A 27,968-nucleotide genomic window follows, 5' to 3' on the forward strand; every position below is an offset into this window, starting at 1 on the left:
ATTATTTTTAATTTAATGAAATAATTTGTTTATCAAGTAGGAACTTTCTATAATTAAATTGAACACAAATAAATCTTCTAATAGGAATATCAAATATGAATGTTATCCTGACTTGGTACGGCGTCGTATAGCCGAACCCCGTCTCTACCCGCATTATAAATAGCTATTATCACCGACTACACCACGCGCGGTGCGTATATTACAAACGCCCCCCTTCTCTACCATCCTTACATTCTCATTCTAAAATCAACAAAATCCACAATCTTAGGTTAGCGATTTCTATCGAAACCATTCGGAATCAGCTTCTGTTGAAACCATGGCGACTGCATCAGGTACTTTCTACACTTTCCAGTTCGAATCCATCATCATGAATCGCGAACTGTTGCAAGATATTGATTTTTATTTGTTAATCAATGATTTCTGCGTCTAATTTGATTATGCGTACTTAGCAAGTAGATTTCTTTCTGACTCGCATCAATTATATTTTCTTGTCGGAGATAAAAAGGATGATTTTTAGACGCGATTTTATTAGGGTTTTGTGATGCATAGCTTTGATCACGTTCCCCGTTTGTAATCGTGTACTTTTGCGTAAATCGTCGATTAATTGGGTTTGCAAAATTTTGATATTTAAATGTTTTATTAATCTTAATCTTCTCGTTGATTTTCGGGTGAATTGGAAGGGTAATCAATGCTGATTTTTATTTTTTGTTGCTTTGATGACTGCAGTGGCGTTTAAGTCGAGGGAGGACCACAGGAAACAGCTTGAGTTAGAGGAGGCCCGTAAGGCTGGGCTTGCACCTGCCGAAGTGGATGAGGATGGAAAGGAAATTAACCCTCATATTCCCCAGTATATGTCCTCTGCGCCTTGGTACTTGAATGCAGAGAGACCGGTATGTTACGTGGATATATCTGTTGTTCATTATTTGTTCCATTCAGTACTATTTACTATACAGTTGTTCTGTAACCTGGACATTTGGATTTCTCACTATTCATTTTGATGGTGGTTTTCAGAGTTTGAAACATCAAAGGAAGTGGAAATCGGATCCGAACTATACCAGGTCCTGGTATGATAGAGGTGCAACCACTTATCAGGCGGTGAAGTTCAGAAAGGGTGCTTGTAAAAAGTATGATGTCAAAACCCTCTATGTACATATATGTTTGGATATAGCTATGGCTGCATAATTTTTGTTTGTATTCCTTACACTCTGTTGATGTGTATTTTTAGATATAATTAAGTCTGCATAATTTATGTTTCTATTCCTTGCGCTGTTTTGGTTATTGGACGGTACTGAAGTTTTTATCAATCTATTCCTTCTCATTTAGAATTAAGATTTAGGGCTTGTGGAGTTTTAATACATGAATTCAATATAGGCGGTTCTTGTTGGTTTTTATATTTTTATATTTCTTTTCTTCTATTTGGGATAGATTTATCATGCTGTCTTAGTACCAGTTTGCATGTTCTATTATGATTATCTTAATTCGGTGATGCTCCGCGTGACATGATTTCGAATTTTATCCTGTTGCTTTGGAGGGGATTCTTTTCTGGGTTCAAACACTATATATTACTAGTAGTTCTTATTGTTAAATGAATTCAGTGTGCTTTTTATTCTTGCTAACACATCGCATCTGTACTCTTTATGTTATCAAACTTCGGATTTGATAACATACTTGTTTACTTGTGATGTAGAGTACAGCGTATGGCGTGAATTTATATGGAGTAAATGCTACGATAATATGATCAACAGTTGTCATATGTTGTTCTTCACTGCCATTTTTTGACTTGGTGAAGAAATTCTGTATTATTTCTAACCAACACAGTAGGATGTATGGTTTGCCCACTTTGGTTCTCCCTTTATGATGCATAGTCGATATTTGTTTGGTTACAACTGACAAATCTCATTAAATATCTTTTATATCTAGACTAGGAGTCTAGCCCAAGTGTTTCCTATCATTTAACTAGGGAATATATATATACATATATATATATATATATATATATATATATATATATATATATATATATATTTATTATTTTTTGATTTATTTTTTTTAATAGAAACTGAAGGTTATGGTTTTGCTTTGAACATTTGTTCTTGCTGCAGCTGTGGGGCTATGACACATAGTAGGAAGTCATGCTTGGAAAGGCCTCGAAAAAAGGGAGCCGAGTTCACTGGCAGAAATATTGCCCCAGATGAGAAGATTGAGTCCTTTGAGCTTGATTATGATGGAAAGCGAGACCGCTGGAATGGATATGATGCTGCATCTTATAAATACGTTATTCAAAGGTATGAAGCTCGGGATGAAGCAAGAAGCAAGTTCTTGAAGGAGCAACAACTTAAAAAGTTGGAGGAAAAAAATAGTAATCAAAATAACGAAGATGGGGTTAGTGATGATGAAGATAATGAGGACTCTCTCAAAGTTGATGAGGCCAAAGTTGATGAGAGTAAGCAAATGGATTTCGCAAAGGTCGAAAAACGTGTCCGTACTACCGGTGGTGGTAGTACTGGAACGGTTAGGTATGTTGACATATTCTTTTTCATTTGCTCTCTCTTTTACACATTTGTGCTTGCCACAGTTAAAATATTTGAGAACATATTAGAATATGGTTATTATATTCTAGAACTGGGGCTATACTGAGTACATATTTCCTCCCTTGATCTTCTTGGCGAGGGTGATGTTTGGATTTCTGTTGAATAATGTGTTTGCCATGTGCTTTGAAGAGATTAAAAATTGACCTTTTTCTCCTTTTTCTTTGCCAGAAATTTACGTATTCGGGAGGACACGGCGAAATATCTTCTTAATCTCGATGTAAACTCCGCCCACTATGACCCAAAAACACGTTCTATGCGTGAGGATCCTCTCCCAGACATGGATCCAAATGAGAAGTTCTATGCTGTAAGTTTATTTTCCGTTCGAAAAGTGAGATTGTGCTACTGTTTTGCTAATATTCTGCATTTGCAACAGCGTGCTGATATCTATTTGTCAAAATTATAGGGAGATAACCAGAACAGAGTGAGTGGTCAGGCTTTGGAATTCAAGCAGCTCAATATTCATGCTTGGGAAGCATTCGACAAGGGTCATGATGTTCATATGCAAGCTGCTCCCTCACAAGCTGAACTGCTTTATAAGAACTTCAGGGTCAATAAGGAGAAGCTTAAGACGCACACTAAAGATACAATCATGGAGAAGTATGGCAATGCTGCTACAGATGAAGTACTTCCACGAGAACTATTACTGGGACAAAGTGAGAGAGAGGTCGAATATGATCGGGCTGGGAGGATCATTAAAGGCCAGGTACGGACCAACATTCTCCTTCTTGCTTCTTTGATGGGATGTCTGACCGTATTATTTCTGTTAATACTCCACATACCAAAGCAGTTGGAATCTCTTCGCTTTTATGTTGCTTTACTGCGGACAAGTCTGTTTATATTCCCTTGTTATGTACTAGGATGGTGAAATGTTTGTCGGACATTAATGTACTTCTTCAAACCGTCACAAGAATGTTGTCTTTTCATGTCGTCTTGGGATTATTTACATGTTATGTATTATGGGGTTGGGTGCCATAGTATTTGTTTTAGCTGTCTGACTCTATTTGCTGTGATATTTGATTGCTAGTATGCTTTCTAACAATCTTAATCATGACCAAGTTTTACTTTATCTTTTGGTATTATGAAGAGTTTCAAAATTATGGGGACAATGTTTAGATAATATGGCAACCCATCTCACCACCTCACATGTCACTAAGAACAGGATGAGAAGTTAAAAGGGTACACATTGAGAAAGTAATTAGGTGGAAAATAAATTTCTCTATACGAACCATGCGTTGTCTAGAACAGATATTGTTTCCATTTTAATTATTCTTTTTCCATAGACCTCTTTATGAGTGGAATTAACCTGTTGACTTCGTGATCTTTGCAGGAGACTTCTCTTCCAAAGAGCAAGTATGAAGAGGATGTGTACATCAACAACCATACAAGCGTTTGGGGTTCATGGTGGAAGGACCATCAGTGGGGCTATAAATGTTGTCAGCAGACAGTTAGAAATAGCTACTGTACTGGCGCTGCTGGTATTGAGGCTGCTGAAGCTGCATCGGATCTTATGAAAGCTAATATCGCTCGTAAAGAGGCTGCTGAAGGTAATAATGGCTTTCCTTTTACTACATGAAGAATGACTTCGATAAACTGTTAAGGTCAAAAGTTATAACTTTTCTGTGATATAGCATGTATGTTCTAATTCGAAGTGGTTAGACTGCCTATAGATCTAGGTAATATAGAATTTTGACAATGCATTGAGCAACCAGTTAATATGATCTAATATATTATCCAGACTAAATATTCTCAAGAACTTTTAATACTGAATAACCAGTATTTTATGGTGATAGAACAAATATTTCTAATCAATATTTCTATTTTCCATAGATATGGAATAATCTAACCATTGTAACTTAGTTTCGGACAATCTTTTTAGAAGGTCAAATAGGCCACTTACTACAACAATCTTAAACACAGTAGTGGTAGTACAGTACTTTATGACTTCCAGAGTTACAACTAAGCTCATTTTAGATAAAATCATTTACAAAGAGATTAGAGATGCATAAAATGATTATATTTGTTCTTTAAAAAAATCACTTTTTCTCTACTGTATATGTGTTGAAACACAGAAGAAGCCCATGTTTGTTTTTTGTTTACCCTTATTGTTTGCGAGTATACATGCGTAGATAGTGCTTCATTTATATTTTAGAATTATCTCAGTATTATGATGCACATCCTTATCTAGGTCAGTTGTTTGCTATGGTATATATGCATAGCTACTGCTTCGTTTATGTTTTAGTATTAGAAGATAAATAATGGCATGGTATCTGAAAGTTTATTTTTTGCAATCAGAAGCACCTGCACCAGCTGAGGAAATAAGGCTTGCAACTTGGGGAACCGAAGTACCTGATGATCTAGTTATAGACCAGAAAAAACTGGCTGAAGCACTTCATAAGGTAAATTTCAAATCTTATTTATATTGTGCGGTCCTTTCGTAAGTGGTTTCTTAGAGGTGGTCTGGGTCTTGCCCTTAAACTTTTTTTTTTCAATCACACGTGTTTGATTTGGGTAAAATGTTATCTGTATCTTATGGTAATGCAAATTTTGGATATGATTTAAAACGGCATCTTTACATTGGTTTTTCTTGCAGGAGGATGAAAGGAAGAAAGAGGAGAGGGACGAAAGAAAACGCAAATATAATGTCAAGTGGAACGATGGGGTACAATGATTTTCTTATGTTTATTTAAATTTTGTTTTTTGGTCTTATATTAGTTACGGTTGTAGTTTATCGGTGATTCTAATCATTTTTTGACTTGTAGGTTACACCGGAAGACATGGAAGCTTACAGGATGAAGAGGGTCCATCACGATGATCCAATGAAGGACTTCCTCAATTGAAGTTTGCGATTAGATTTTTCAGGCTATATGGCAAGAAAATTTCTGTTGTGGTCTTTGAAGATATAATTAATAATATTTCTCGGGATGTTTAGTAGTCTTTTAATTGGTTTATAATATTAGGGTGATGTTTCGTAATCTTTGTGTTCTCGTCTGGAAAGCTTGAACATAGCTTTGCATGTCTTGTTACTCTTGTCGTGGTGTATCGAAACGTTGACAATGGACACACTTGCCTTGTCATTCTGAAGTAATGGAATATTCTGTGTGGTCTTTGTTAAAGTTTTAACACGGTGATGTTTGAGATTTTAAATAACATGTATCTTATCGATTGTCTCGTCCAATATCGGTTCACCGTTTGATTGTTTGTTTGTTCGATTAGCAAGTTTCGTCATAAAATAAATCAATTTACTTGTCGCATTTCTCAATCGTTTAGGTGAAGAATATATCGATTTCAATACATCGTCATAGATAAAATTGCAAAGAATTTCTATACAGGCGATTTCAAGAGTAATATTATTTGTATATCTAGGATGTTAATGAAAACTACGTACGGCGAGCTAGCATTTCTTGACGGTGCATCTGAGCTCGGAACCGAGCTATGAACTCCTCGGCCCTTTCATCAATACCTTGCATCTGTGGTGAAGCCAACACCATTGAATCCCACATATCATCTGCACTACTGTCGATCATATTCATATCATTATCGGATACACTTGTGTTTTCTTTATTAGATACCTCGGGCCCACTTTTCTGTTCGGGAACCTCGCTTGTCTTCGAACTAGTCGATTTCTCCTTGCTTGTGCTTCCAGTTTCCGCTACACCGGAAGCGGGCCCCACGAAGAGCTGATCGACGAACACTGGAGGCGGTCTTTTCTGGTGGCTAATGAAGGTGTTCTTGTTTTTGGGCTTCTTCTTGAATTTCTTGGGCTGCACGGAAAGAGATCTCGGCCAGCTAAGTTTGCCGGAAGTTTTTTTGTAGGATTGGTTTTTAAGTTTCTTGTTTGGTTTTGATGATGATGGTAATGATTTATTGAGTTTTTGTAGCTTGAGAGGCATTACTTTGTTTGTAAATGCTCTCCAAAACTTTTTTGTGGGCAGCAATTTCTTCAATTTCAACCAACTCATTCTATCTGATCAGAGAGATTTTGACAGAGTTTTCCAAGCTGAGAGAGAGAGAGAGAGAGAGAGAGAGAGAGAGAGAGAGAGAGAGAGAGAGAGAGAGAGAGAGAGAAGGTAAGAAATTAATGCAAGGGAGAAATGCAAGGGAAGGGATGATGTTGTTATATACTACTGCTTCTTGCTACAAAATCTTTGTGGGGTCAATTTTTGTCATTAAAGAATTAGCATAACAGAAGTCCCTTAATTCTTACGCTAGTTAGTTTTTTTTTCGAAATATATAATTAGGGTAAATTAGGTCACCCCTGAGATAAGGTCATATGACAAAAAAAATTATCATGTTTGCCTAATTTCAGTGCGGTGTCAAATTTAGTGGAATTTTCTCCAGTTTGTACCAATTTTACCCAATTCAAGCTCCACATTTTGAAACAAGATGATCACGCTTGAAAATATCGGATTGTGGTTCATCAGAACTGCATTTTTACACAAAATCAATACAAACTAGAGAACATTGCACAGAATCTAGTAAATTCTACTGAATTTGACACCATAGCGGTGGACGTGTAAGAAAATTCATAGTTGAGGAGATAACTGTAATTACTCAAACAACAGGGAAATTTTCGTAATTTGGCCTTATATCAGAGATGGCTGTAATTTATCCTAATTATTAATTACTTTGATAGTGAGATTAATATTCTAACTAATTCTTTTTGAGAATAGAGTTTCTTCTCTTATCCGAATGGGGAATAAAGGTCCCTTTTTTCGGTTATTTGATTTCTTATTCCACGTTGTTTGTTTGATTCTGGTTTTGGTTCTGGTTCTGGAAATTGAAGCTAAACTTTTTAACCACTTTTTCAAGTTGCAAATATTCCTTAGTTGCTTAGAACTTACGTACGTTCACACTATGGCCGACCACCGCTACTACAACTTGAAACTTAGAACAATCAACATATTCTCTCGATCGGAATTGCTCGTAAAACAATATAACTGAAGTCAAACTGCAAATTATATTGTCTTACGTTATATAAATATTCGAGAAAAAAACATTATAAGACATTTCAAGTTCATTTACCCGAAACCCCTTCAATGGGTTCACATAATTGAATAGGAAAGGCCTAATTTTCCCCTATAAAACGGCATGTTTCCGGTTCATTTACCCGAATCTGTTGAAGGGGTTTCGGGTAAATGAATCCGAAGCCCCGAGATTTTTTTTGCTTTTTGTATTTGTTAATTAATTATTGAATGTTATTGATGTTGAAATAATTAATATTCAAGATAAATTAATTCAAGATACTATTTTTGTGATTTCTTTTTGATCAGTTATTGAATGTTCTTGATGTTGAAATGATTATATATTCAATTCAAACTAATTCAAGGTATTATTTTGGTTATGACTTATGATCATTTCTCAAATCAATTACATAAAAATGTTAATGTCTTCACTAATTTATTTTATGTTCGTAAAAATCTAATATAAAAAAAAATAATAGCAAAAATGGCAACTTGACCGACGCCCACTCGTCCTAGGACCCGTCGCAATTCATTTATCCTATGCGCGATGTCTTTGAAATGTTATCAAATCTATGTGATCGTCTGGGTGAATGAATATGAACAACAAAATTGAAGTTTCAATTTAGGCTCGTTATATTAAAATTGAAAAAATTAAAAAATATGGTAAAGTAAGTAATAATTAGAAAAAGAAAATAAACATAGTTATAACTTAAACCCAAAAGTATCAAAACGAGTTATTAAATAGACATTTGATACTTAATATTTCGTTCTGAGACTTATTGATTAGGCCTGAATTGTCCTAAGAGGCCCATTACGTACAAGCCTAATAAGGCTGCAATTTTCCCCATCACCTTCCTACACGTGGGATGGCCGACTGACAAATGGGACTAGTTTTGCTGCTGAAAGGATAGCAAGATCGGAAACACATGCAGTAACAAAAACAGAAAAACCACCCATGGGAGACTCAAGAGCGATGCGACTCCCTATCTGAAAACGAGCTTTCCTCTCATACAACTGACTCAGCTAGGGGCTCAAGACCAAGGCCTGCAGTTGACCGACAAGAAAACTCGGGGGTCACATCTTTCCCGCATTAGGGTATAAATAACAGGCTTGAGGTACAAGAAAATGTATCATCTTATCCAATATGCAGTTCTCCACAAGTATTCCGACTAACTTTTTCCTTTGCACTTGACTTGGACGTTCTTATTGGGCTTCTCTAGATGCCTTTATTTATTATATCCTTCTACCGGGCCATTCAGGTTAAATAACCTATAAATATATTCGCCTATCAAATTGTTGTTAATAAAAAATAATTAAAATACTTTGTATATTTAATTGTCGAATGTTATTTTCTAAATGGACATTTAGATGGTTTAATTTGAACTCATACTTCATATTTATTTATAGAGTATGTATTTTTTAAATCCAATTAGGTGAAATGCTAATATACAACCTTTCATTTGGTAAATACATACAGTATGTATTTTATTTCTCTCCAGAACCATCTAACATCTAACTCAGTAGCCTCATCCTCTATTTTATGTTCAATTTATTTATTTTTATAAATTAAATGGCAATTAATTCAACCAAACATTGAATTACATTTTCGAGAAAGTTTTAGCTTATCGGATTAAAATTCTCAACTTTTGTAATTTCAAGGACTAAAATTTCCAACTAATAAACTTCGAGAGCTAAAAAAAACTCATTTTGACCGCATAAGAAAATTGAAAGGGCCAAAACAATCACCGGAAAATTCAAAAGCTCGGTCCCTGCCGCCGCCGGAGGAATGCTTGTTTCCGTCTCCGGCAAACTTCAGCTATCTTCAATCTCCCATTAAAAAAATTGAAGAATCATGGAACAAATAATCAGAAATTAAATAATAAATAAAATAAAAAATAAAAAACCACCAGTTTCAGTTATCAAGTTTCAACATTAATAAATTCCAAAAACCATAAAAAAACAGTAATTTTTTTCATAGTATATCCACAAAATCAAAATGCTAAATTCATACTAACTACAATTCTGATTGGCTAGGAGAAATTGGTGGGCTTGAAAAGCAGCCGCCTCTTGAGAAACCATAGCCCGGATGAGCAGTGTCTTGACTTCCCAGGCGGCGTAAGGGTACCCTTTTCTTGCGTATGAGTTCAGCAGCGCCGCCGTCGACTGCTTCACCAGTCCGGCGAATGCGTTCTCCGCCTCGTCGTTTCGTGACGCCGCCTCCATCAGCGTCAGGTCTTCACGGTACCGCTCGAACGCCCTCGACCCGAACACATTCGACACCGTCGATTTCTCCGGCACCATCTTCGGCCATGTTTCCTTCCTGCTGCTCCAATACCTTTTTTCAATAAAAAATAAAAATAAAAATCGGATTATAAAAATTTCAAGATCTGGGTTTGATTCATCCGAGAAAATAAAAAGGAGTTGGGTTTACTGAGGAGTGCATTTTCCTGTGGTTCTTGAGTAGAGAAATCCGGGTCGGGTCTGACCGCCTGCAATGGTTCTTGTGTATAGAAAACCGGGTCTGGGCTGCCCGGCTGCAGCGGCGGCCAAGAAAACAACAAGCCCGACGAGAAAGATTAATGGTTTCATTTGCTGTACTGAAGAAATTATAAACTAATAAGAAGCTTTCATATTAACACTGCATTTTTATTCATTATTCCGCTAATGTATATATATAGATATATATATGGGATGAGAAATGAGTGTAGTGTAGATAATGGGAAGTATTGTCTGAGGATTTGTGCAGTTTCCAATAAGGTCGTGTTTGGTAAAATGTCTCAGGGTTTTCTCTCTGTTTTGTCAGTGTCTCCTCGTAAACCGTGAATTATAATATTAATAATAATAATAAGGTCAAATTGCACTTCGCCCCTCAAAATGCAAAAACGAGACTGTCCGCCTTTGAAATATACAACTCGCTATACTTTGTCCCAAATATGTATTTTCGGTCTAATTCTCGGGGTTGGAGTAAATTGGAAGGGTCATTTCATCATTTAAGCCTATAAATATCATTTTACCTTTTATCACCCCATATTATTTAGATTTTGAAGAACAAAGAACAAATATTGTCGAGCCTGAAAGGTAATTTCGTCTAGTTTGCAAGAGAATTTCTTCAATTTGGGAATATTTTTTTGTTAATTTAGGAACTTTAAATAACTATGAAAGCGGAATTTTAAAAGCAGAGGAAAGTATAATGACATATATACCCATAATCTGGCGAGAGTTAGACCTGAAATAATATTTGGGGTAAAGTACACCAGTAGACAATCTCATTGGGGGAAAAGTGCAAAAAAGATATTCTTTGGAGGCGGTGAAGTGCAATTTTCCCTAGTTAATAATGCAGCTTTTTGTTTGTTTTCAAATTGTTCTTTCAAATTTTTATCCCTTTTTGCATTATGGAGTAACTAGTTTTAGATCTTCCCTTTTTTACCGAATCTTATGGCCCATTTGGATCTTGGATTGTTTTCGTTGGAACGAGTTTTTGACAGCTTGCACCCTGGAGATATTTATTTCTCGCACAATGCACCCTACAATTTTAATTTTGGTACAATGTATCCTAATGTTACAATAAGTTGCTTTTTCCAGACCAGGTATATAGCCGGAACTAGAGTTGGTAAACGAGTTGAGCCGGCTCAAAAAAAGCTCAAACTCGAGTTTTTCGAGCTCGAGCTTGGCAAAATAGACGAGCTCGGCTCGTTCACATCCGTAGCCAGAACAATTAAATGATGGGTTTTATGTTTACAAGTTTCTTTCTTTTTCTATACGGCATGCACGAGAAACTTATCAAGTTGGAAAATATAAATTTTTGAATGGTTTTTTTCTTTTAATTGAAACCATAAAAAAAATACGTGATGATTTGTTTAATTTCTTGAAATTCATGCTTTGTAAGAAATACAAAATATAATAATTATTTTATAAAATATATATTTATTTGATGTACTCTTATTTTATCTATTTCTTTTTAAGAGGAAAATAGTTACGTGCCAACTTTACCCCTAACTACTTGTTTATTTATTTTTTCTGGTGATCCTCTTGAAATTTAACATGGGCGCAACACATAAAATAAATTGTAATCTTGAGGTGTGTTATGTCAAAATTGTTATTTTATGGTGTATTGCGTCAAAATGCATATTTTCAGGGTACAATCTGCCAAAAATACGAATACAATCTACTACTGTTATAACCTTATGTAACACATACAAAAACGAGACACACTAATACACATACACGTATACGCCCACGGGGAAACATCATTTCAATACACGTAGACGCCCACGTAGTATGATTATTAAAAAACGAGACACACTAATACATATACACCTATACGCCCATGGGGAGACATCATTTCAATACACGTATACGCCCACGAAGTACGATTATTAGCAAGCGTACGATACTTTAACTTTTAAAAGTAAGTTTAAATTAAACCAAAAAAAAATTGTTGTCGATGTGTTTTTGAAATTATAATTATAAAAACGAAAATTATTTTAAAAAATAAAAAACATAAGTTATATTTAAAAATAGATTAAAAACTAAAAGAAGTCATCTATAATCTATATAAGCAGGAATCTTTAAAATCCGGTTCTTAGGGCATCTTCCATCCTACATCATTTCCTATTTTTTACACCTAATTTAGGTGTTTTTAACCTCCCAGCCTAAATCACTAAATCGTCATTACACCTAAAATTATGATAATTTGATTTTAGTCTCCCATTGTGGTCAAAAATTATATCACCATATTACCAAATCCTATATTTTCACCAATTTTTTTGGTGAAGAAATTTGCATCTCCCACCCTTCCACCATTTTACCATTTTTTCCACCAAATCATATTTTTCATATCAAATATAGAAATTAAAATAGAATTTGGTGTAATTAACACCATTTTATAATTAGCATATAAAATTATTATATTAGCTAATTTCACGTGATTACCAATTTATGAACATATTTATAGTAAATATATTAGTGTTAATTAATGAATATGATAATATATAAATATTTTAGTATATTAGTATATAATATATTTATAGAAATTATATTAGTATAATAATAATAATAATTATTATTATTATTATTATTATTATTATTATTATTATTATTATTATTATTATTATTATTATTATTATTATTATTATTATTATTATTATTATTATTATTATTAAATAAAAATATGTTTGGCTCTAATAAGTTATATGTTTAAACAATAAATATATTTATTATCAGAAAATTAACATCTAAAACATAACATTATAACGTCACAAAACAAATTACAAGACAAATTATATAAATAAAATACACATAAACTACTTAGTTAGCATTAAGTTATGAAATTATTTTTATTAATTTTGTTGTTATATTTTTATGCATTAAGTTATGAAATTATGTTTATGTGTGATTTTATTATATGTATAATAATTTACGTTGATTTTCATTCATGTTTCAATAGTTTTTTTTTGAAATTTATCACAATTTTAAGATTATATAATTAATAAAATTATTACTTATAATCGGATTTATAATCAACATTTTTAAAATTAAAATACACTAAAATTATGATTAACATTAAATTTATAATTTTGTGATATATTTGGTGAAATATCATGGGAGACCAAACCAATTTTTATTCTCTATAAATAGGAAAATGGTGAAATATTATTATTTTATTATTTGGTGTAAAATTTGATAGAATTGATGGGAGACTAAATATACTATTTTTTCACCAAAAGTAGTGAAATTGTAGAATATTGTGCTAAGGGTGGGAGATAAACCCATTTTTTCACCACAAAAAATAGGATTTGGTGAAAAAATAGTGATGACGTTGGAAGATGCTCTAAAGAAACCAAAAGAGGCCATGGGGGTGGGTAATACACTTTTGTGATGTAAACTAAAATCATGTGTTGAATGGTGATGGTCACATGCTTGCACGTGACAACTGACATGTTCAAATCTTTTGCTTCGTAGCCGTTACCCCATGGTTCATATCTTCTAGAATGAACAATTGTGAAGGTATATATTTCCTTTTATTTTTATTTTTTTCTTCTTTTTTCAGTTTGGTTTTGGGTATTTCCATTTACTCAATGTTAAAATATGAAAAATTAGCAAGACCCTCCTCATCTGACAAACTCATGTAAGGAGAGGGGACTCATTTTTTCAATAGGTTAACAAGTTAGTATTCAATAGAATTTAATACAAAACAGACTCAATTTTGTAACGAGAAATCTATAAAGAATACAAGGTGTTGTAGACAAATTGGTACTTCTTGCTCTTGATTCTCGTTAGAAATTGGTACAAATGAACTTGTATCTTCTCCTATTTATAGAGTTCACGACATGTCACATGATCATGTCCTGCACGAAAATAGCACACTAAGAGAAGATAAAGAGTTACTGGAATAATGAGTTATGGATAAATTAAGCATATGTTTTAAGCTAATTATCCACTGAGCTAAACAATAACCGCCCACTTACTCTAACAATTAAATCCAAATAATAATAAATGATAAAATGATATTACTTTGGAAATTAAGAAAGTCAAAGAATTAATAAATATTTGATTCGAAAATCAAATATCGAACAGTATGCTTTGAGTTTTGTTTTTGTGTGACTAACAATATTTCCTTTAATTAGTTTTGTTTTTGTGTGACTAACAATATTTCCTTTTATCAGTTTTTTTATTATAAAAAAATTATATAAAAAGTAAATAAAAAAACAGATAACTCTTCTTTTCTTAATTCCAAATAATTTGATTTAATTTAGAGTTTAGGAAGTGTAAATAAAGAAGGGTAATTAATTAATTTGTTTGAGACTACTAATTAAGTAATCCGAGTAGCACAATTAATATAACCTCAGCTCTTTATTCATACAGATCATCATCAACTTGGAATAAGAAAAACGCCACAAAGTAGGCTCATACTTAGGTTAATTATTATTTACCTAATTACCCTTAAAACAACATAACATCAACATGAAATATCTGCTTAATTAATTAACATTTAATTTAATCAAGCAGAAGCAACTCTTCCCCTTCCGGCGGAGGAGCTGCCGCTGAAGAACAACGTCTCCCTCCTCGAAAACTTGAGTCTCTCCGCCTCCTCCCTCGATATCTGGTAAGCACTGGCCACCACGTCCGCCGGAAGTCCCCTCATGGCGGAGGTGCGGCCGCTCAAGGTGTTGATCATCGCGTTGTCGTTCGTGTTGAACTCCACCCACTCGAATCCCTCATCTCCGGCGCGCTTCACCACCGCAAAATTCTGCGGCACCACCACCACCTTACCCTCTCCCACTTGCCCGTCGAACACCGCCTCTCCTCTGTGGTTCACTATCTGCATCCTCCCTTCGCCGCGCGTCACGTACACTATGCTGTGTGCGTTCACGTACCAATGCGGCGCCATTATTGCATTCTGAAACAAATCACCAATTAATAATTTTAATTTTAATTTTTACATACAAGTAATTAATCTTGGGTATATATGTACCAATAATTAATCTTGGGTATATATATACCCAGTAGAATCTCGGTAAATTAATACTCAATAAATTAATAACCGAGCTTAAATAATACTCGAGTATTATATTCTCGACTCCATAATATAACTTAATAATTCGCTAAATTAATAGAATTTCTCTAGTGACGACTGTGTATATATATGTATATATATTGTATGTATAATTAGTTACGTATGTACCCTGTAAAGGACACCACGGGCGGCGCTGAGCTGGAAGAAGCCGAGGATGGGGAGGGTGAGGCTGTTGACGGTGGTCAAGCGGCCGGCTTTAGGGTTGTAGATGTCGGCGCGTGATGGGTTGTTGATGTTCTCTCTGATCTTGGCGGAGCAAATGGTTTCCTCGACGCCGTTATCACGGCCGCCGTAGCCCTCCTCCCTGCGGCCGTACTCCTCTCCGCGGCCATACTCCTCTCCGGCGAGAGGCGGAGTGATCACCTGAAGACCCTTCTCGACAATGATCAAGTGCCCTCTCTCGTCATTCTCACCCTGGAGCTTCCTCGCCGTCTCCTCGTCAACTCCGAAAACCTCGGCCAGTGTCTGAACATCGAATCCCCTGAAAACATTCCCCAGCTCGTACTGACGTTGTTCGCCGCCGCGCCTGCCGCTGCCATGGCTCTGCTCCTGCTCTTGTCCCGGCGTTCCAGGGTTTCCGGCCAGGAAGAAAGACTGCCAACATATAGCAGTAGAACATCAACAAATTAAATAGAGGTTTAATGTATTAAAAATATTTTTTTATGCTTGTGTATATATATATATATATATTACCCTGGGGTTTTGGTCGAGTTGGTTGGCGTTGTTGGTGGTGTCTTGCAAAACGACAACGACAAATTCTTGGTCGCCGGTGTTGTAAGCCCAGTGAGCAGCGCCGGCGGGTATGGCCAGAATGTCACCCTGTCGGAATTGTCCGATTTTCTGGTGGCGGTCCAAGAACCTCTGTCTTCTGCCAGAACCCTCCTCCTCGGATTGTCGTTGGGTTTGTTGGGATGATTCGAATGTTTCGGGGCAACCCGAAATCATCACCCCAAATATTCCCTCACCTGCAATTCAATCATTAATATATTAACTGCATGCAATCACCATTAATATATATATATATGTAGATATACCTTTGAGAACGTAGGCGAGAAGAGGGGCGTTGTGATAGGCGGGGAGCATGAGGGCTTTAGAACGGAGGGTGTGGCGGTGGATGGCAACGCCGGCGCACTGGAACTCGTCGGAGTTATGGTCCCAGAACTCGGAAACACCGCCCTCGGCGCGGAGGCGGTAGGAAGGATCCTGAGCGTTGATTCGGGAGATGTGGCACTGGCCCTGCTGCTGTTGCCATGATTGAGATTGAGCGGCGAAGGTGAGGGTGGTGGAGAGGAGGAGAAAGCAGCTGGATAGAGAGAGAAAGAGCTTCTGCATCGCCATTATATATATCGATGGATGATGGTGATTATATATTGTTGATGATGATGAGAAGTGGCGAGTGGGGAATGCGTGATATTTATAGTAGTGGAGAAATGAAGAAGGGGGTGTACGTGGGTGTGTGGAAATGACACATAGTAGAAGGTGTTTCGACATTTTGCAGCGTGCATGTGTGTTCATGTCTTGATGGCTTACACCTATGATTTTTTTCAGGGGCAGCTGTCTTCCTTCTTCTGATGATTTTATAACCACTGCATTTTTCTGTCTGTATTTCACTAGGTTTTTTTTTTTTTTTTTAATATATATTTATATGTTTTTTTTTTGTTATGATTAAATACCTATCATATGAGCTTTCAAAAATTCATTATGGTTTCTGAATGACTCAAAATCGGCGGAATTTCGAATATTACATTAGTTTATAATAATCTATTGTTCCAAATTCGGATATAATGAAAATTTTCACAATATTTTCTATTTTTTTTTTTTTTTTTACAATCCAAAAGAGATATCGACAAAACGCAATAAATAAAAACACATGTAGGAACAATAAAACATAGATTTTCTTATAATGAAAAATGTAAGAAAAATGTAACATAAACTTTATGACACCAATTAATCTTTTCTAAGGTTATTATTTACTTGACCGTTCGGTATTTATAATTTTCATATAAAATATGACATAAATTATATTATGGAATTATAAAATATGTCATAAAATTATATTATATATTTAAAAAAAACCATAGAAGTAGTCGGAGCTAAAATCATATCAGAAATTGGAATGAAAAATAGAGTTCAAATTCGAATATTTCCGAATCAAAATTGGCGGAATTCGAAATTCCATTCCAATCTCCACCCATCTATGTGAATATATAGTAATATTAAATTATACATGTACTTTTAAAAAACAAATCAGAATTTTCAGAATATCGTTAGAAATTAAAATTAAACGAGGAATCAAAATTTCAAGTAACTTTATATGTACTTTCAGTTCCGATCTAAACTATTATTATTTTTTTGAAAAATGAGAACTAAATTTCAAAAATAGAATGAAAGAGAATATTTCAAATCAAAATTGACAGAATTGGAATAATTCAATTAAAATTTGCATCCTAACAATAACTTGTCGTCGGAAAATAAAATCTTAACGACATTCAAAGACGATAAATTTAACTGCATAACTGTTATTGTCCGTTAGATTGATCGATAATAACGAGGTTTTGTGGAAGATTATAAAATCAAATACACCTACCTGTTAATTATTTAAGCTACTCACTCTTAACAAATTTCCTGATCATGTACATTTTACTTAATACTGAAATCTCAGTTATTTCCCTAATACATACACATTTCCAACAGTCCTGATTTGAGCCTCTCTCATGACTCGCGGTACTTTGTCAAGTCAAAGGTCAATGTCCTCGAGCACCTGGAAGATAAACGGGTCAACTTCACAGTCAGCGTAACTGAAGAAATCAAATGAATCGAACAATGCAACATTAAGATAGATTTTCTCACCCTTTGTCAGAATCGCGATAAACACCAACCAAAGCTTCAGCTTTGTCGTAGAAATTATCCTTGAGAGATATCACAATGCTCTGGAACCCGGACCCCAATTCAACATCCCGTTCCAACCTTGCCCCTCCACAAGATTTTGATTGGATAAAGCTAGCAACTTTTGCAACGTTTAAATTATCCAACGCAGCATCCACTTCGTCCAGTATAAAAAATGGTGAAGGCTTGAAACTGCGAACCCCGCATTTTAAGGAAAGAAATAAATCAGTTAAGAGTTATAAGGTGAGTAGTAAGTTACCTCAAAATAGATCTCCTAAAACTACAATTTCATTAACACGTTGAGTAACCTCGGAAATATCACAAATAATTGAAGCAAAAACAGATAATTTCACTATGGAATGAGTTAGGCCAAAGCTGTTTGGTTTTGATTTGTGCATATACCTGTGGATAGAGAAGAGCAATGCAAGTGCAGCAACAGTTTTTTCACCACCAGATAGCTGTGGCATATCTCGATATCGCTTAGTAGGTGGCATGGCACTGTACTTGATGCCATATAGATATGGCTCGTCGGGGTTTTCCAAGTTCAGATGTGCTGTTCCACCCACTGCATGGGTACTGCTAATCCCACCCACCGATTGTGTATTGCTCTTTGTCAGTTCGTTGTATATTTTGTTTATGTTACTGGAGATGTGGTTAAAAGCATCCATAAATAGTTCATGCCTGGATCCAACATGAAAATCAGCAGTAGCATTAAGTTGAAGAATTCTAAGACATTATACATTATTGATTTGGTACTGAAGTAAAATCAAGAGGAAGAAAATGCCTTTGGAAGGCTGGAAGATCATAAGAAGAAGATGTAGTACATGAACCCCACGCACAGACAAATTAAAATGTCAAAAAAGCAATTTATGATATGGCTACATTTGGACCAAATGCACCGAACAATCACACTACAATAGTACATAAAACTGAAGCATTCTCATCTTCTTCGAGCCTAAGGGAATAGGATACAGAAAGGCAGCGAAGACCATTTAACTATGCAAAGAACCAAAAGAACAGTAATAAAAGGTTTTGAAGTTTCTGTTGTCTCAAACAGCCTAGGCAAAATTCCTAGATGCACACTGTAGGCATGTTCCTAAAAACTCTTTCCACAAGTTAAACGAAAGATCTCAACCTATCACGTTTTCATTGTTAAGGTTTATAGTTCCTATAAATGCACCTTTATGAGCTTCTAAAATATCGTTTAGGCCATGACCAACGCCGCTCAATATTGTACTGTGTCTACAAGGAGAATACTCGATATCAGAAAATTCTTAGGTTCAACTGCCACTATTAGAAAGTAATCAGATGTGAGGCAGGGATGGACTTCCCCCTTGCCAAAAAGGTGACGTACGGGAAGAACTTCCCTCATCAAACACTAGTTGCAACAAAATCCAGTATCATAATCTGGTCCAATAAGGACAATGCATGTCATGGGCGTATAATACTTAATTAATTACTGTGTAGTTCTAATTAGGTTATCTCCGACGATATGAAATCTTCTTTATAGAATTTCATGTAGTACCTCATTTGCTTGACTTTGTTGTATTCAACAGTTACTCTGTTCTGTTCATCTCTAGCTGCTTCCCATTCTTTGGACGCGGCTTTTTCCTTCTCCAATACTGCGTCATACTGATCCAGTGCCTTCATATTTGGGGCAGTTCTTGCAATTTCAGACATCAAGGAAGATATTTTCTGTGTGAATTCTGCTTCAATCTTATCCCTTTCAGACGGTTTTGACTTCTGCTGAAGCGATCTATTCAGCGAACTAAAATCAAAAACTGGTCCCTGGGAAGATGACTCAGTCTCCATAGGGTCGGAAACTGTCGGAAGGTCTATTTGTTCTAGTTCACACTTTTCCACTATTTCTTGCTTCCGCTGAGTAAGCTGCTCTATCAGAGTCTCCTGTAAATTTTCACAGCAATGTAACTTAATTATTAGCTCCTTCTAAAGATAATGTAAGAAGATAATCCAATAGTTCCCAAGCGTTTTTTAAAGAAAATCACCCTTTACGACTAACCTTAGACTTAATTTGCCGATTGTGCTTGGTGATATTTGATGTAGCAGCAGAGATCTTTTTCTTCCATACCTGAATATCCTTTTCGCACTCCTCTGCTTTGGCCTTCCAATCTAATAAGAAGAGAAATGGACTTGAACAGTTCTCAAATTGATCGCTATATAACACAACCATAAACGGCTTTTGGTGCAATCAGTTTAAGGCTTTAATGAAATCAGAAACGTATAAAACATAATGAGAAAATTAAAGTACCCTGCACTTCTTCATTTAAATCTCCAATCTCAGAATTTGCTGTCTCCGTAGCTGATTTCAATTTATTCTGCTTTTCTTCAACTTCTTTCAGATTTTTTTTTAAGTTAAGAACTGTTGATTCCAGCTTGGTAATACGTGCACCCACGTCTAGTTTTTTTTCATACTCCAACCTAGCCACATGAAATGGATATAAGGATAAGTTTAAAAGGATCCCTTTATCATACTATATTTCAGTATATGTCCATTTGAATAACAAGAAATTAGGATGTAATACCCATAGCATAACATTAATTCAGTTTTTCCCCTCTTTACCTTCGTCAGTTTGTACACTTACAATCTAATCCAGGTACTTGCTTAATTATGATTGATAGGCTATTTATTAGGTCAAGAAATTCAGCCCCGGCTTTCCAGGCAAACACTCCCATCACCTAGAGAAAATGGAAGGCTAGATAGAGTATGGTTTTCAGGGACTAAATCATAGCTCAATGGGGGACTAGATAGGCAATCTGGATGAACTCAATATAGAACTACAATTTTTTTTGTTTCAAAATTGTGTTCTTATATTTCCTTTCATAAAGAGAGCACCATTTTCATTTGCAATAGCGCAGGCAACAACGTTGAAAGTTCATGGAAATTAAGGTCATAGATGGAATGAACTTCCAAATCCAATTGACATGCTTATAAAACAGTATCATCAGAATCTGCAAATGAAAAGGCATATACGTACTGATATTTGAGCTTCGATTGCTGCTTATGCAAGTTAAATCTTTCTGCAGCTATCTGCTCAATAGCCTTGAGATGGCTTTCTTCGTATTCACGAATATTTTTTACGCCAACAGACTCGCTAAATTTCTTGTAGACTCGGTCAACAATATCATTGATCCTCTGCTCTAGTGACAGGATCTTTGATGCCCTTGTGGTGATAACATTTACCAACTGCAAGAAAACCAAGAAATATATAGGTACTTGATGAACAGGAAATAAACATATGAAAGGCCAAAAGGCACCTTTTGAACTTCAGGCTTGACACGGCCGATTTCGTCCTCAATATTTCGCTTCTCCACCTTTAATTTATTCAGTTTATCTTCAATACTTTTCTGCATAAGATTTTCAGTGATAAAATCATATGATGCAGCATCCGACGAACACAAAGAGAAGGACCACAAAGTAGGAGGTCCGATATATCATTTTACACGATGCAATAAATAACTAAGTATTATTTTGTTAGAAACCCAATTCTAAATTTGTGAATATAAAACAGCATGCAGAAAACTCCATAAGAGAAGAAATAGTACTAACCTTCTCAATTTCTGTATACTGAATCTTCTTTTCAAGGCCACTAATTTTTCCAGACGCTTCGGATTCCTTAAGCTGCATTTCCCTTATTGAACCAAGCTCTTCCAATTCGACCTCCAGATCTTCTTTTTTCCTTTTAAGACCTATTAAAGGTAATATTTGTGGCGTTAAATAACAAGATCAGTTGCATACAGAAAGCAAGTGCAACACTTAAAATTCAACTCCACTAACCTTCAACTTTCTTGTCATCCCATTTGTGTGAACGTGCTTCCATTCCGCCACTTGTGCCACCAGTCATTGTACCAGATTTAGTCAATAAGATCCCATCAGTAGTCACAACTGTCTCAAAATAATAGGAGAAAGATAAATCCTATAAGTCAGCTCAGCATCTATAGAGATAAATCAACTATTATACCTTTGAATCTCTGCCCACTCCAGCTAAGACGCTTAGCTTCATTGAGGTCATCACAAACTAAGGTATTTCCAACAGCAAAAACAACAGCTTTTTCGAGCACACGATCAAATCTGTTGTTATCAAGGAATAAACAAAAAGAACAACACTGCGGAAAATTAACCTACACCAATAAGACGCTTTTCTTTAACATTTTAACCACTGAAGCTCAAGGATGAATAGGTGGCCATGAAAGGAAGCCAGCATTCTAAGCCTTCCATTTAGCACTAAGTTATATACAAAGTTAACATAAACATTTAGCTCATAAGATCAAATGCATGAAACAATAAAACAAAGAAGTCATATAATTAACATCTTTATAAAGATTCTGAAAACTCAAACACCAAGACAGAATTACATGATACACATAATCATATATATTATAGTAACTAGTTCAGTGAGATGATATTTACAGTGGAAAGAGGAACTCTCTGAAACAAAAAGTTAAAAAATGTGTTTCCCAACATATTTCAAGGTATCTAATTTATTGATATGGAGAAGAAAAAAATAGAACCAGTGATAAAGAAATGGTAGGTGAATGAAATACATAAGGCTCAATGAAATATCGTGTATGCAGCATGGCATATTGTGCTTAAGAAGTAGTCCAACGTAATATTCACTTGGATATAAATCTCAAAATCAGGTAAAACATAGTTTTTAATTCTCTTATTGTTGCATATAATGAACAAAATAACTGAATGGAAAAGCTCTAGTATAGGATACTCTATGACATCAAAGACCAGTTTTGCAGTTCCCCCCAAGGTGCGCAACCTCTCTGTTACTGGCTTCACACGCACTGACTGAAGAGGTATAAATGTCTGTGGGGGCAGCCTCTGTTCTTTCAAATACTGCAAACAAGCAAACGGGCCAGTCACAAACAAGTAACCCATTTAAACATTAATTAAGAATACTGTAAATAAAACAAACAAATATTTTCAGCTAAAACAATTGTAACAGCTTAATAAAACCCAAACTTCATAAAAAAATATTGATTTTGGTCAGTCTCGTATTCAAAAGAAAAGGAGAATTTACTACCACAAGTTGAACGCATAGATGATACACAGCATTAGCATAATATGTAAAATTGCACCAACAGTGAACTTTATAGACATGTTCAGCCAAAGGTAGCTGGTTATTTCCAGAACTTAAATTTCAAGAATTTATAATTGCGAGATGTTTTTTTTAGGAAAAAAGACATCAAAGGATGCAATCCATATAAAATGATCAGGGGCTATCAGCTGGAAATTTGTCAAATAAAGTTGTGAGCTTGGCAATCCATATAAATCATTCAGGACTTGCGCCTCCATACAGAAGTTCAGGACAGAAGGATGCAAAAAGAGCTACAACTCTTAATTGAGTCAACATAAGTTTTGCAGAAATTTAGTAGGCTGTTCAAGTATATGATACGCTAAACAAACTGGAAAAACACACGAACATTAAGCTCAATACAGATAAAGCTTTTCTATAAACCTGGCAGATATGACTCAGAAAATCTAGTAAAGCTGCATGAATTTTGTAAACAGTCAACAATTTCCATATAATATTAAGCGGCACATGAGTCTTAGGTTTTAATTATAAGAATGAGTCCAGTCAATTACATTTGATTCACTATCTAGAAAACAGAAGTACACAGAGACCATTACTAAAACTGACACAACTATAATAATCTCTTAAGATCATTAAATTTACCTTGATGCATTCCTTTCCTGTCTGGTCATCCTCCACTACTACCGCATCCATGAATCTACCCATAGCAACAGTGACAGCAAGGTTATACTTCTTTTGTGTTGTCCTACAGAGTTCAGTCATGCGGCCACGGACACCAGGGAAGAGGCGCTTGAGGGTTTTAACTGTCTCAGACAACCTGACATCTCTCTCATTTTCATTTCTATCAGCCTTCAATTCCCGTAGCTGATTATCTAAATCATTAATTTTTGCCTTCAACATATCATATTTGCGCCTGGAGTAAACGTGCCAAGTAAGTAACTCAAAGTGTAATGATTCTCGAAGCAAGTGATATGTAAGAGCATGGGAGTTGGGCTAACCTAGAATCGACGAGTTTATCTTTCATCTCACGTTGTTCCTTCCGCACTTTTGTAAGATCTTCCTTATGCTTCCCAACTGAATCAAGAATTTTCTTCAGTCTGGTTTGCATTTGCTTCTCCTGCGACTCTAGTTCCTGCTTTCGATTTTCCAACTGTTGAACATTTTCTTCCAAATTTTTCTTTGTTTCAGTATCAGCGTTTTGTTGCCTGTCTAAAACCTCTTTCTCGTCGTTTAGTTTTGCAGTTTTCATCCCGGCCTCCTCTTTACTGCAAAAGACTTGCAATTAGAATCTAAGGTGTCTTTAGAAACCGTTAGACAAGAAATGAGATGAGTGATTAAGTTAAGGGGGAAAAAAAAAGAATAGACTCACATCTGATGATATGTCTCCAATTCACTATCAACTAACTGAAGCTTTCCACCAGCACCTTGACTTTTTTCACGGAGGTCTTCAAGTTGCTTAGTCACATCCTTCAAGTCATTATCAAGTTTCTCAAGCTCCTGAGCATGTCTCCTCTTTTCTTCTTTTTTCTTACTTAGCTCCTTATTCGCACTTTTTATTTTTGACGTGATACGAGCGATCTCTTCCTTCAACTTCACAAGCTCAGATTGCTGCAGCATACAAAAGATGAAAATGGGACACTGTTATTGACCTGTGCCAGTCACATAAATCACATAACTATTTGCAACAGCACCGAGAAAATAGGAAACCAAACAAGGAGCAGAACGACCATAAAGACAAAAATTTACTCTTTACAACAAACTGCAGGCACGTCAGTCCAGAACCCAAGATCTACAGGCAGAAACTCAGTACGGTCTTTCAACTTCTGACACATACACATTGCTTAACAAAAGTTTGGCTTGGATCTACTAGAAAACAATCTGATACAGTTTGGCTAATCCTGGTTTGTTTGGCACTTTGGTTGTATAGACCTTAGAGCATTTCCAGATTCAGTATCTTCCAAATACCTCGTAACTTCGGATGAAGTTCATTGCAAGCACGAATTATAAATGACATCCTTTAAAATTCCAATCATTAGAACTCAAAAATGAGCCTATTGTGCTATCAAAATTCACGTATGAGTTGATTTTAGGTCTATGGATATAGGAAATGTGAGAGCATCCACTGGCTCTATCCTTTATAAATGACAAATCCTTTATGCATTTGTAAAGTCTACACTGCTCTAATTTTCTGTCACCCTCGCCCTCCTTTTCCAGAACTTCTGCTTTACCCCCTAATTTATGTAGGGTTAACTTGCTGCACTCCAAATTTTATGCATGAACTAAGCCAGCTGAATGGCTTTACCCATCATTGCAAAGAAGAATAGAAATTAAGTAGAACAAAAGAACATGTAAAACACGGAGTTAAAGAGAGATATCTTACGTTATCGAGCCTACTTTGTTTCTCTTTGATCCTTCTCTGACATTGTTGAATCTCTTTCATATATCCAGCTTGTTCTTTATTCTTTTTCCTTGCTTCAGCTTCATAATTATCCAATTCATGCAAAATTTCTTTCAGGCTATTGTCTTCAGCATCCATGTCCTCATTAGCTTTTTCAATATCTTTCTCTATGTTTAACAGTTGCCAAAGAAAATGTTCCTGCTTCAAAGATTTCTGCAGGGTGATATGGGAAAGAGATTTTAGTACTATAATCATCTCTTCTAGATCAACAACCAAAAACATTCCCCTAAATCTTGAAATATATGATCAACCATTGACTTGAACTTCGCATTATTCAAAGGGTCTATCACCAATAAAATGTAATAGTAAAATATTTATGTGAAATTAAAGACACAATATAAAAATGCAAGGATAATGCGAACCAGTTGCTCTTGTAATTTGAGATGCTTTTCAGCCTCCTCTTTCTGCATCTTCTTCTGCTTTTTCTCTGCTGAAATTGTTTTCTTTTTCTGATGAGCAAGCACAGCCTTTTCATCAGCTTCGGCCTTTTGTACTTCCAGTTCTTCATACTGCCTCTTGTGTTCTTCAGAGCCAGAGATTTGTTCAATAAGGGCTGTCAGTTCCTTAGGATTCTTAGAAGCAATGGACTCCACGTCACCCTGAGTCATAAAAAGAATTCATTATGCAGAAGAACACAACCAAGCCCATAATTCAAATCAAATTCAAGATTTTTTCATTATATGTCCTTCTACAAGTCGTCGATTGAGACGCTAGAGCACTTTCAGATTATTCTAGAACTTCCCATTACAATTAACCTGGGTAAATTGTATATGCAATGAAACACATATATGCATGATCTCTAGACCCTACTTGGAAAAATTTATTGACTTATATTTTATAAGATATATTTAAATGCACATCTGCTTAAGTTCACATTGTTGCCTCTCTCTGTCCCAGAAAGCGTTATAATCAGATAAAAGAGAAATTAAATATATTAGTAGATGAGGAATACACTGATACATGTAAACCTTACAGATGGTGAGCACATGCATACAAGAAAATCGGGCTCGTGTTTGAATGACTAGGGGGAATCATCTCATCATTATCGTCTTCCACTATTTCTGCCTTAATCCTACATCAATACCAACTTATTTTCTAAATTTTACCATTACATCCACCTCACCTGCACTCTCTTAAATGAACAACACTCCTAACAGTTCACCTGTTCTGATTTCTAAGATGATAGTAGCAACACGGCTTTCATCATTCCAGTTCAGCCTTAAGCAAAAATTTGGGAATTTTCCTCCAACTCTTTTCTTCATTTTTTTTACATTTATCCACAAGCATAACTCAATTGAAAAAAAAAAATCACACACAAAAAAAAAGGAATTAACTCAGTGAAGAAATAATAACCTGAAAAACGAGGAAATTCCGAGCTTTAACAAGGATACCAAGCGACTTGAGCTTTGCATTGTAGTCATCCCAATTGACGATGCGGTCCCCAATCCTGTACTCACTACCACCAGCAGTAGTAATAGACCGAGTGAACTCAATCTCCGAACCGTCGGGAAGCTGGTAGACGAGCATGACGTATGCCCTACGTCCCCTCTGCTCCTTCTCACGGTCGTCAAACGCATAAATAAGGTCCCGCAACTGAGCCCCACGCAGCTGACCGGTACGGACACCGAGGACAAAGCTTATGGCGTCCATTAAATTAGACTTCCCGGCGCCGTTGGGCCCAATTATGGCGGTGAAATCGTAGAAGGGGCCGATGATCTGGTGGCCCTTGTAGGATTTGAAGTTCTCCAGCTCCAGCCGGATGATTTTGCCGGAGATGGGAAGGGACGGCATTTTGGTGGGAATGGAAACCCTAGAATTTCGAAAATTGGGGGGTTTTGTTTGGGGGTGGAAAAAAATGAAGAGTTTGGGGAGGAGAGAAGCGTGGAAATTCAAAATTGAGAAGTGGAATATGGTCTCTGGGGTTTACGGGAGAGGCGGGGATTTTTTAGAGGGAAAAAAAATCAGCAAGGAATTTCCATGTCTGAAGTGAGGGAAGGAAGCGCCAAAGAGAGAGAGAGAGAGAGAGAGAGAGAGAGAGAGGAGAGAAAATGGAAATGTGTGCACGTTTAATCAGAGCGATTACTACTGTACTTGTAGTTCAATGATCCTGGAAAATGCGATTTTAGAGAATTTATTTGCATGAAGCCTAATTATGAAGAAATAAATTATAGTTTTAAAATTAAAAATAAGTACGATTTTTTAAATATATTGCAATTCGCCCATTAAGTAATTGGTTTGCTTACAATTACCCAGCAAGGGCAAAAATATTATTTTCAGAGAAATATTCCATAGAATCGAAAATGTTTCGTCAATAGTAATACAACTGTGTAAGATGACAACATACTTCAAGGGAGTTTTTATAATTACACAAAAATGAGGCAGATTTTTGTAATTAGACTCCACCTCAAAGAATTTCTAGTAACCAATAACTCA

General features: G+C 35.7%; 4 protein-coding genes across 4 annotated transcripts; 1 reads left to right on the plus strand and 3 right to left on the minus strand.

The window, feature by feature from the left end:
- The first annotated feature begins 86 nt into the window (after window positions 1-86).
- On the plus strand, window positions 87-5,749 carry LOC105950118 (pre-mRNA-splicing factor SLU7). Its single transcript, XM_088814472.1, has 10 exons — window positions 87-332; window positions 727-890; window positions 1,012-1,124; window positions 2,103-2,516; window positions 2,760-2,895; window positions 2,995-3,294; window positions 3,919-4,135; window positions 4,884-4,987; window positions 5,182-5,250; window positions 5,351-5,749. Exons 1-10 carry the CDS (start codon window positions 317-319, stop codon window positions 5,426-5,428), a joined length of 1,611 nt encoding a protein of 536 aa, XP_088670598.1. The 5' UTR covers window positions 87-316; the 3' UTR covers window positions 5,429-5,749.
- Window positions 5,750-9,437: 3,688 nt separating this feature from the next.
- On the minus strand, window positions 9,438-10,331 carry LOC105950151 (pollen Ole e I family allergen protein). The gene is made up of 2 exons (XM_012973469.2): window positions 9,984-10,331; window positions 9,438-9,887 (listed from the first exon to the last, which is right to left on the minus strand). Exons 1-2 carry the CDS (start codon window positions 10,139-10,141, stop codon window positions 9,563-9,565), a joined length of 483 nt encoding a protein of 160 aa, XP_012828923.2. The 5' UTR covers window positions 10,142-10,331; the 3' UTR covers window positions 9,438-9,562.
- Window positions 10,332-14,385: 4,054 nt separating this feature from the next.
- LOC105950149 (11S globulin seed storage protein Ana o 2.0101) lies at window positions 14,386-16,565 on the minus strand. The gene is made up of 4 exons (XM_012973468.2): window positions 16,163-16,565; window positions 15,822-16,093; window positions 15,237-15,722; window positions 14,386-14,951 (listed from the first exon to the last, which is right to left on the minus strand). The coding sequence occupies exons 1-4, from the start codon at window positions 16,464-16,466 to the stop codon at window positions 14,553-14,555; spliced, it is 1,461 nt and encodes a 486-aa protein (XP_012828922.2). The 5' UTR covers window positions 16,467-16,565; the 3' UTR covers window positions 14,386-14,552.
- A 1,066-nt stretch (window positions 16,566-17,631) lies between these two features.
- On the minus strand, window positions 17,632-27,627 carry TTN8 (Structural maintenance of chromosomes (SMC) family protein). The gene is made up of 18 exons (XM_012973500.2): window positions 26,889-27,627; window positions 25,898-26,134; window positions 25,458-25,688; window positions 24,447-24,685; window positions 24,076-24,342; window positions 23,720-23,990; window positions 22,754-22,878; window positions 21,995-22,104; window positions 21,811-21,918; window positions 21,583-21,722; window positions 21,291-21,380; window positions 21,011-21,219; window positions 20,284-20,453; window positions 20,035-20,144; window positions 19,540-19,919; window positions 18,417-18,695; window positions 17,979-18,206; window positions 17,632-17,889 (listed from the first exon to the last, which is right to left on the minus strand). The coding sequence occupies exons 1-18, from the start codon at window positions 27,324-27,326 to the stop codon at window positions 17,841-17,843; spliced, it is 3,681 nt and encodes a 1,226-aa protein (XP_012828954.2). The 5' UTR covers window positions 27,327-27,627; the 3' UTR covers window positions 17,632-17,840.
- Between the last annotated feature and the right edge of the window lie 341 nt (window positions 27,628-27,968).

This window comes from Erythranthe guttata, chromosome 14 (genome assembly GCF_056151865.1).
Source record: "Erythranthe guttata isolate IM_541 chromosome 14, IM_541, whole genome shotgun sequence".
In the NCBI taxonomy this organism is placed as follows: Eukaryota; Viridiplantae; Streptophyta; class Magnoliopsida; order Lamiales; family Phrymaceae; genus Erythranthe; species Erythranthe guttata.

Coding starts and splice junctions, on each gene's coding strand:
- LOC105950118 (XM_088814472.1), top strand. Junction 1,125..2,102: donor AGAAAGGGTGCTTGTAAAAA/GTATGATGTCAA, acceptor TTCTTGCTGCAG/CTGTGGGGCTATGACACATA. Junction 4,136..4,883: donor TCGTAAAGAGGCTGCTGAAG/GTAATAATGGCT, acceptor TTTTGCAATCAG/AAGCACCTGCACCAGCTGAG.
- LOC105950151 (XM_012973469.2), bottom strand. CDS start 10,141: ATGAAACCATTAATCTTTCTCGTCGGGCTTGTTGTTTTCTTGGCCGCC. Junction 9,888..9,983: donor ACAGGAAAATGCACTCCTCA/GTAAACCCAACT, acceptor TATTGAAAAAAG/GTATTGGAGCAGCAGGAAGG.
- LOC105950149 (XM_012973468.2), bottom strand. CDS start 16,466: ATGGCGATGCAGAAGCTCTTTCTCTCTCTATCCAGCTGCTTTCTCCTC. Junction 16,094..16,162: donor TCTCGCCTACGTTCTCAAAG/GTATATCTACAT, acceptor ATTGAATTGCAG/GTGAGGGAATATTTGGGGTG. Junction 15,723..15,821: donor AACTCGACCAAAACCCCAGG/GTAATATATATA, acceptor ATATGTTGGCAG/TCTTTCTTCCTGGCCGGAAA.
- TTN8 (XM_012973500.2), bottom strand. CDS start 27,326: ATGCCGTCCCTTCCCATCTCCGGCAAAATCATCCGGCTGGAGCTGGAG. Junction 21,919..21,994: donor GAGTGGGCAGAGATTCAAAG/GTATAATAGTTG, acceptor ATTTTGAGACAG/TTGTGACTACTGATGGGATC. Junction 21,220..21,290: donor TCAAGCCTGAAGTTCAAAAG/GTGCCTTTTGGC, acceptor GTTTTCTTGCAG/TTGGTAAATGTTATCACCAC.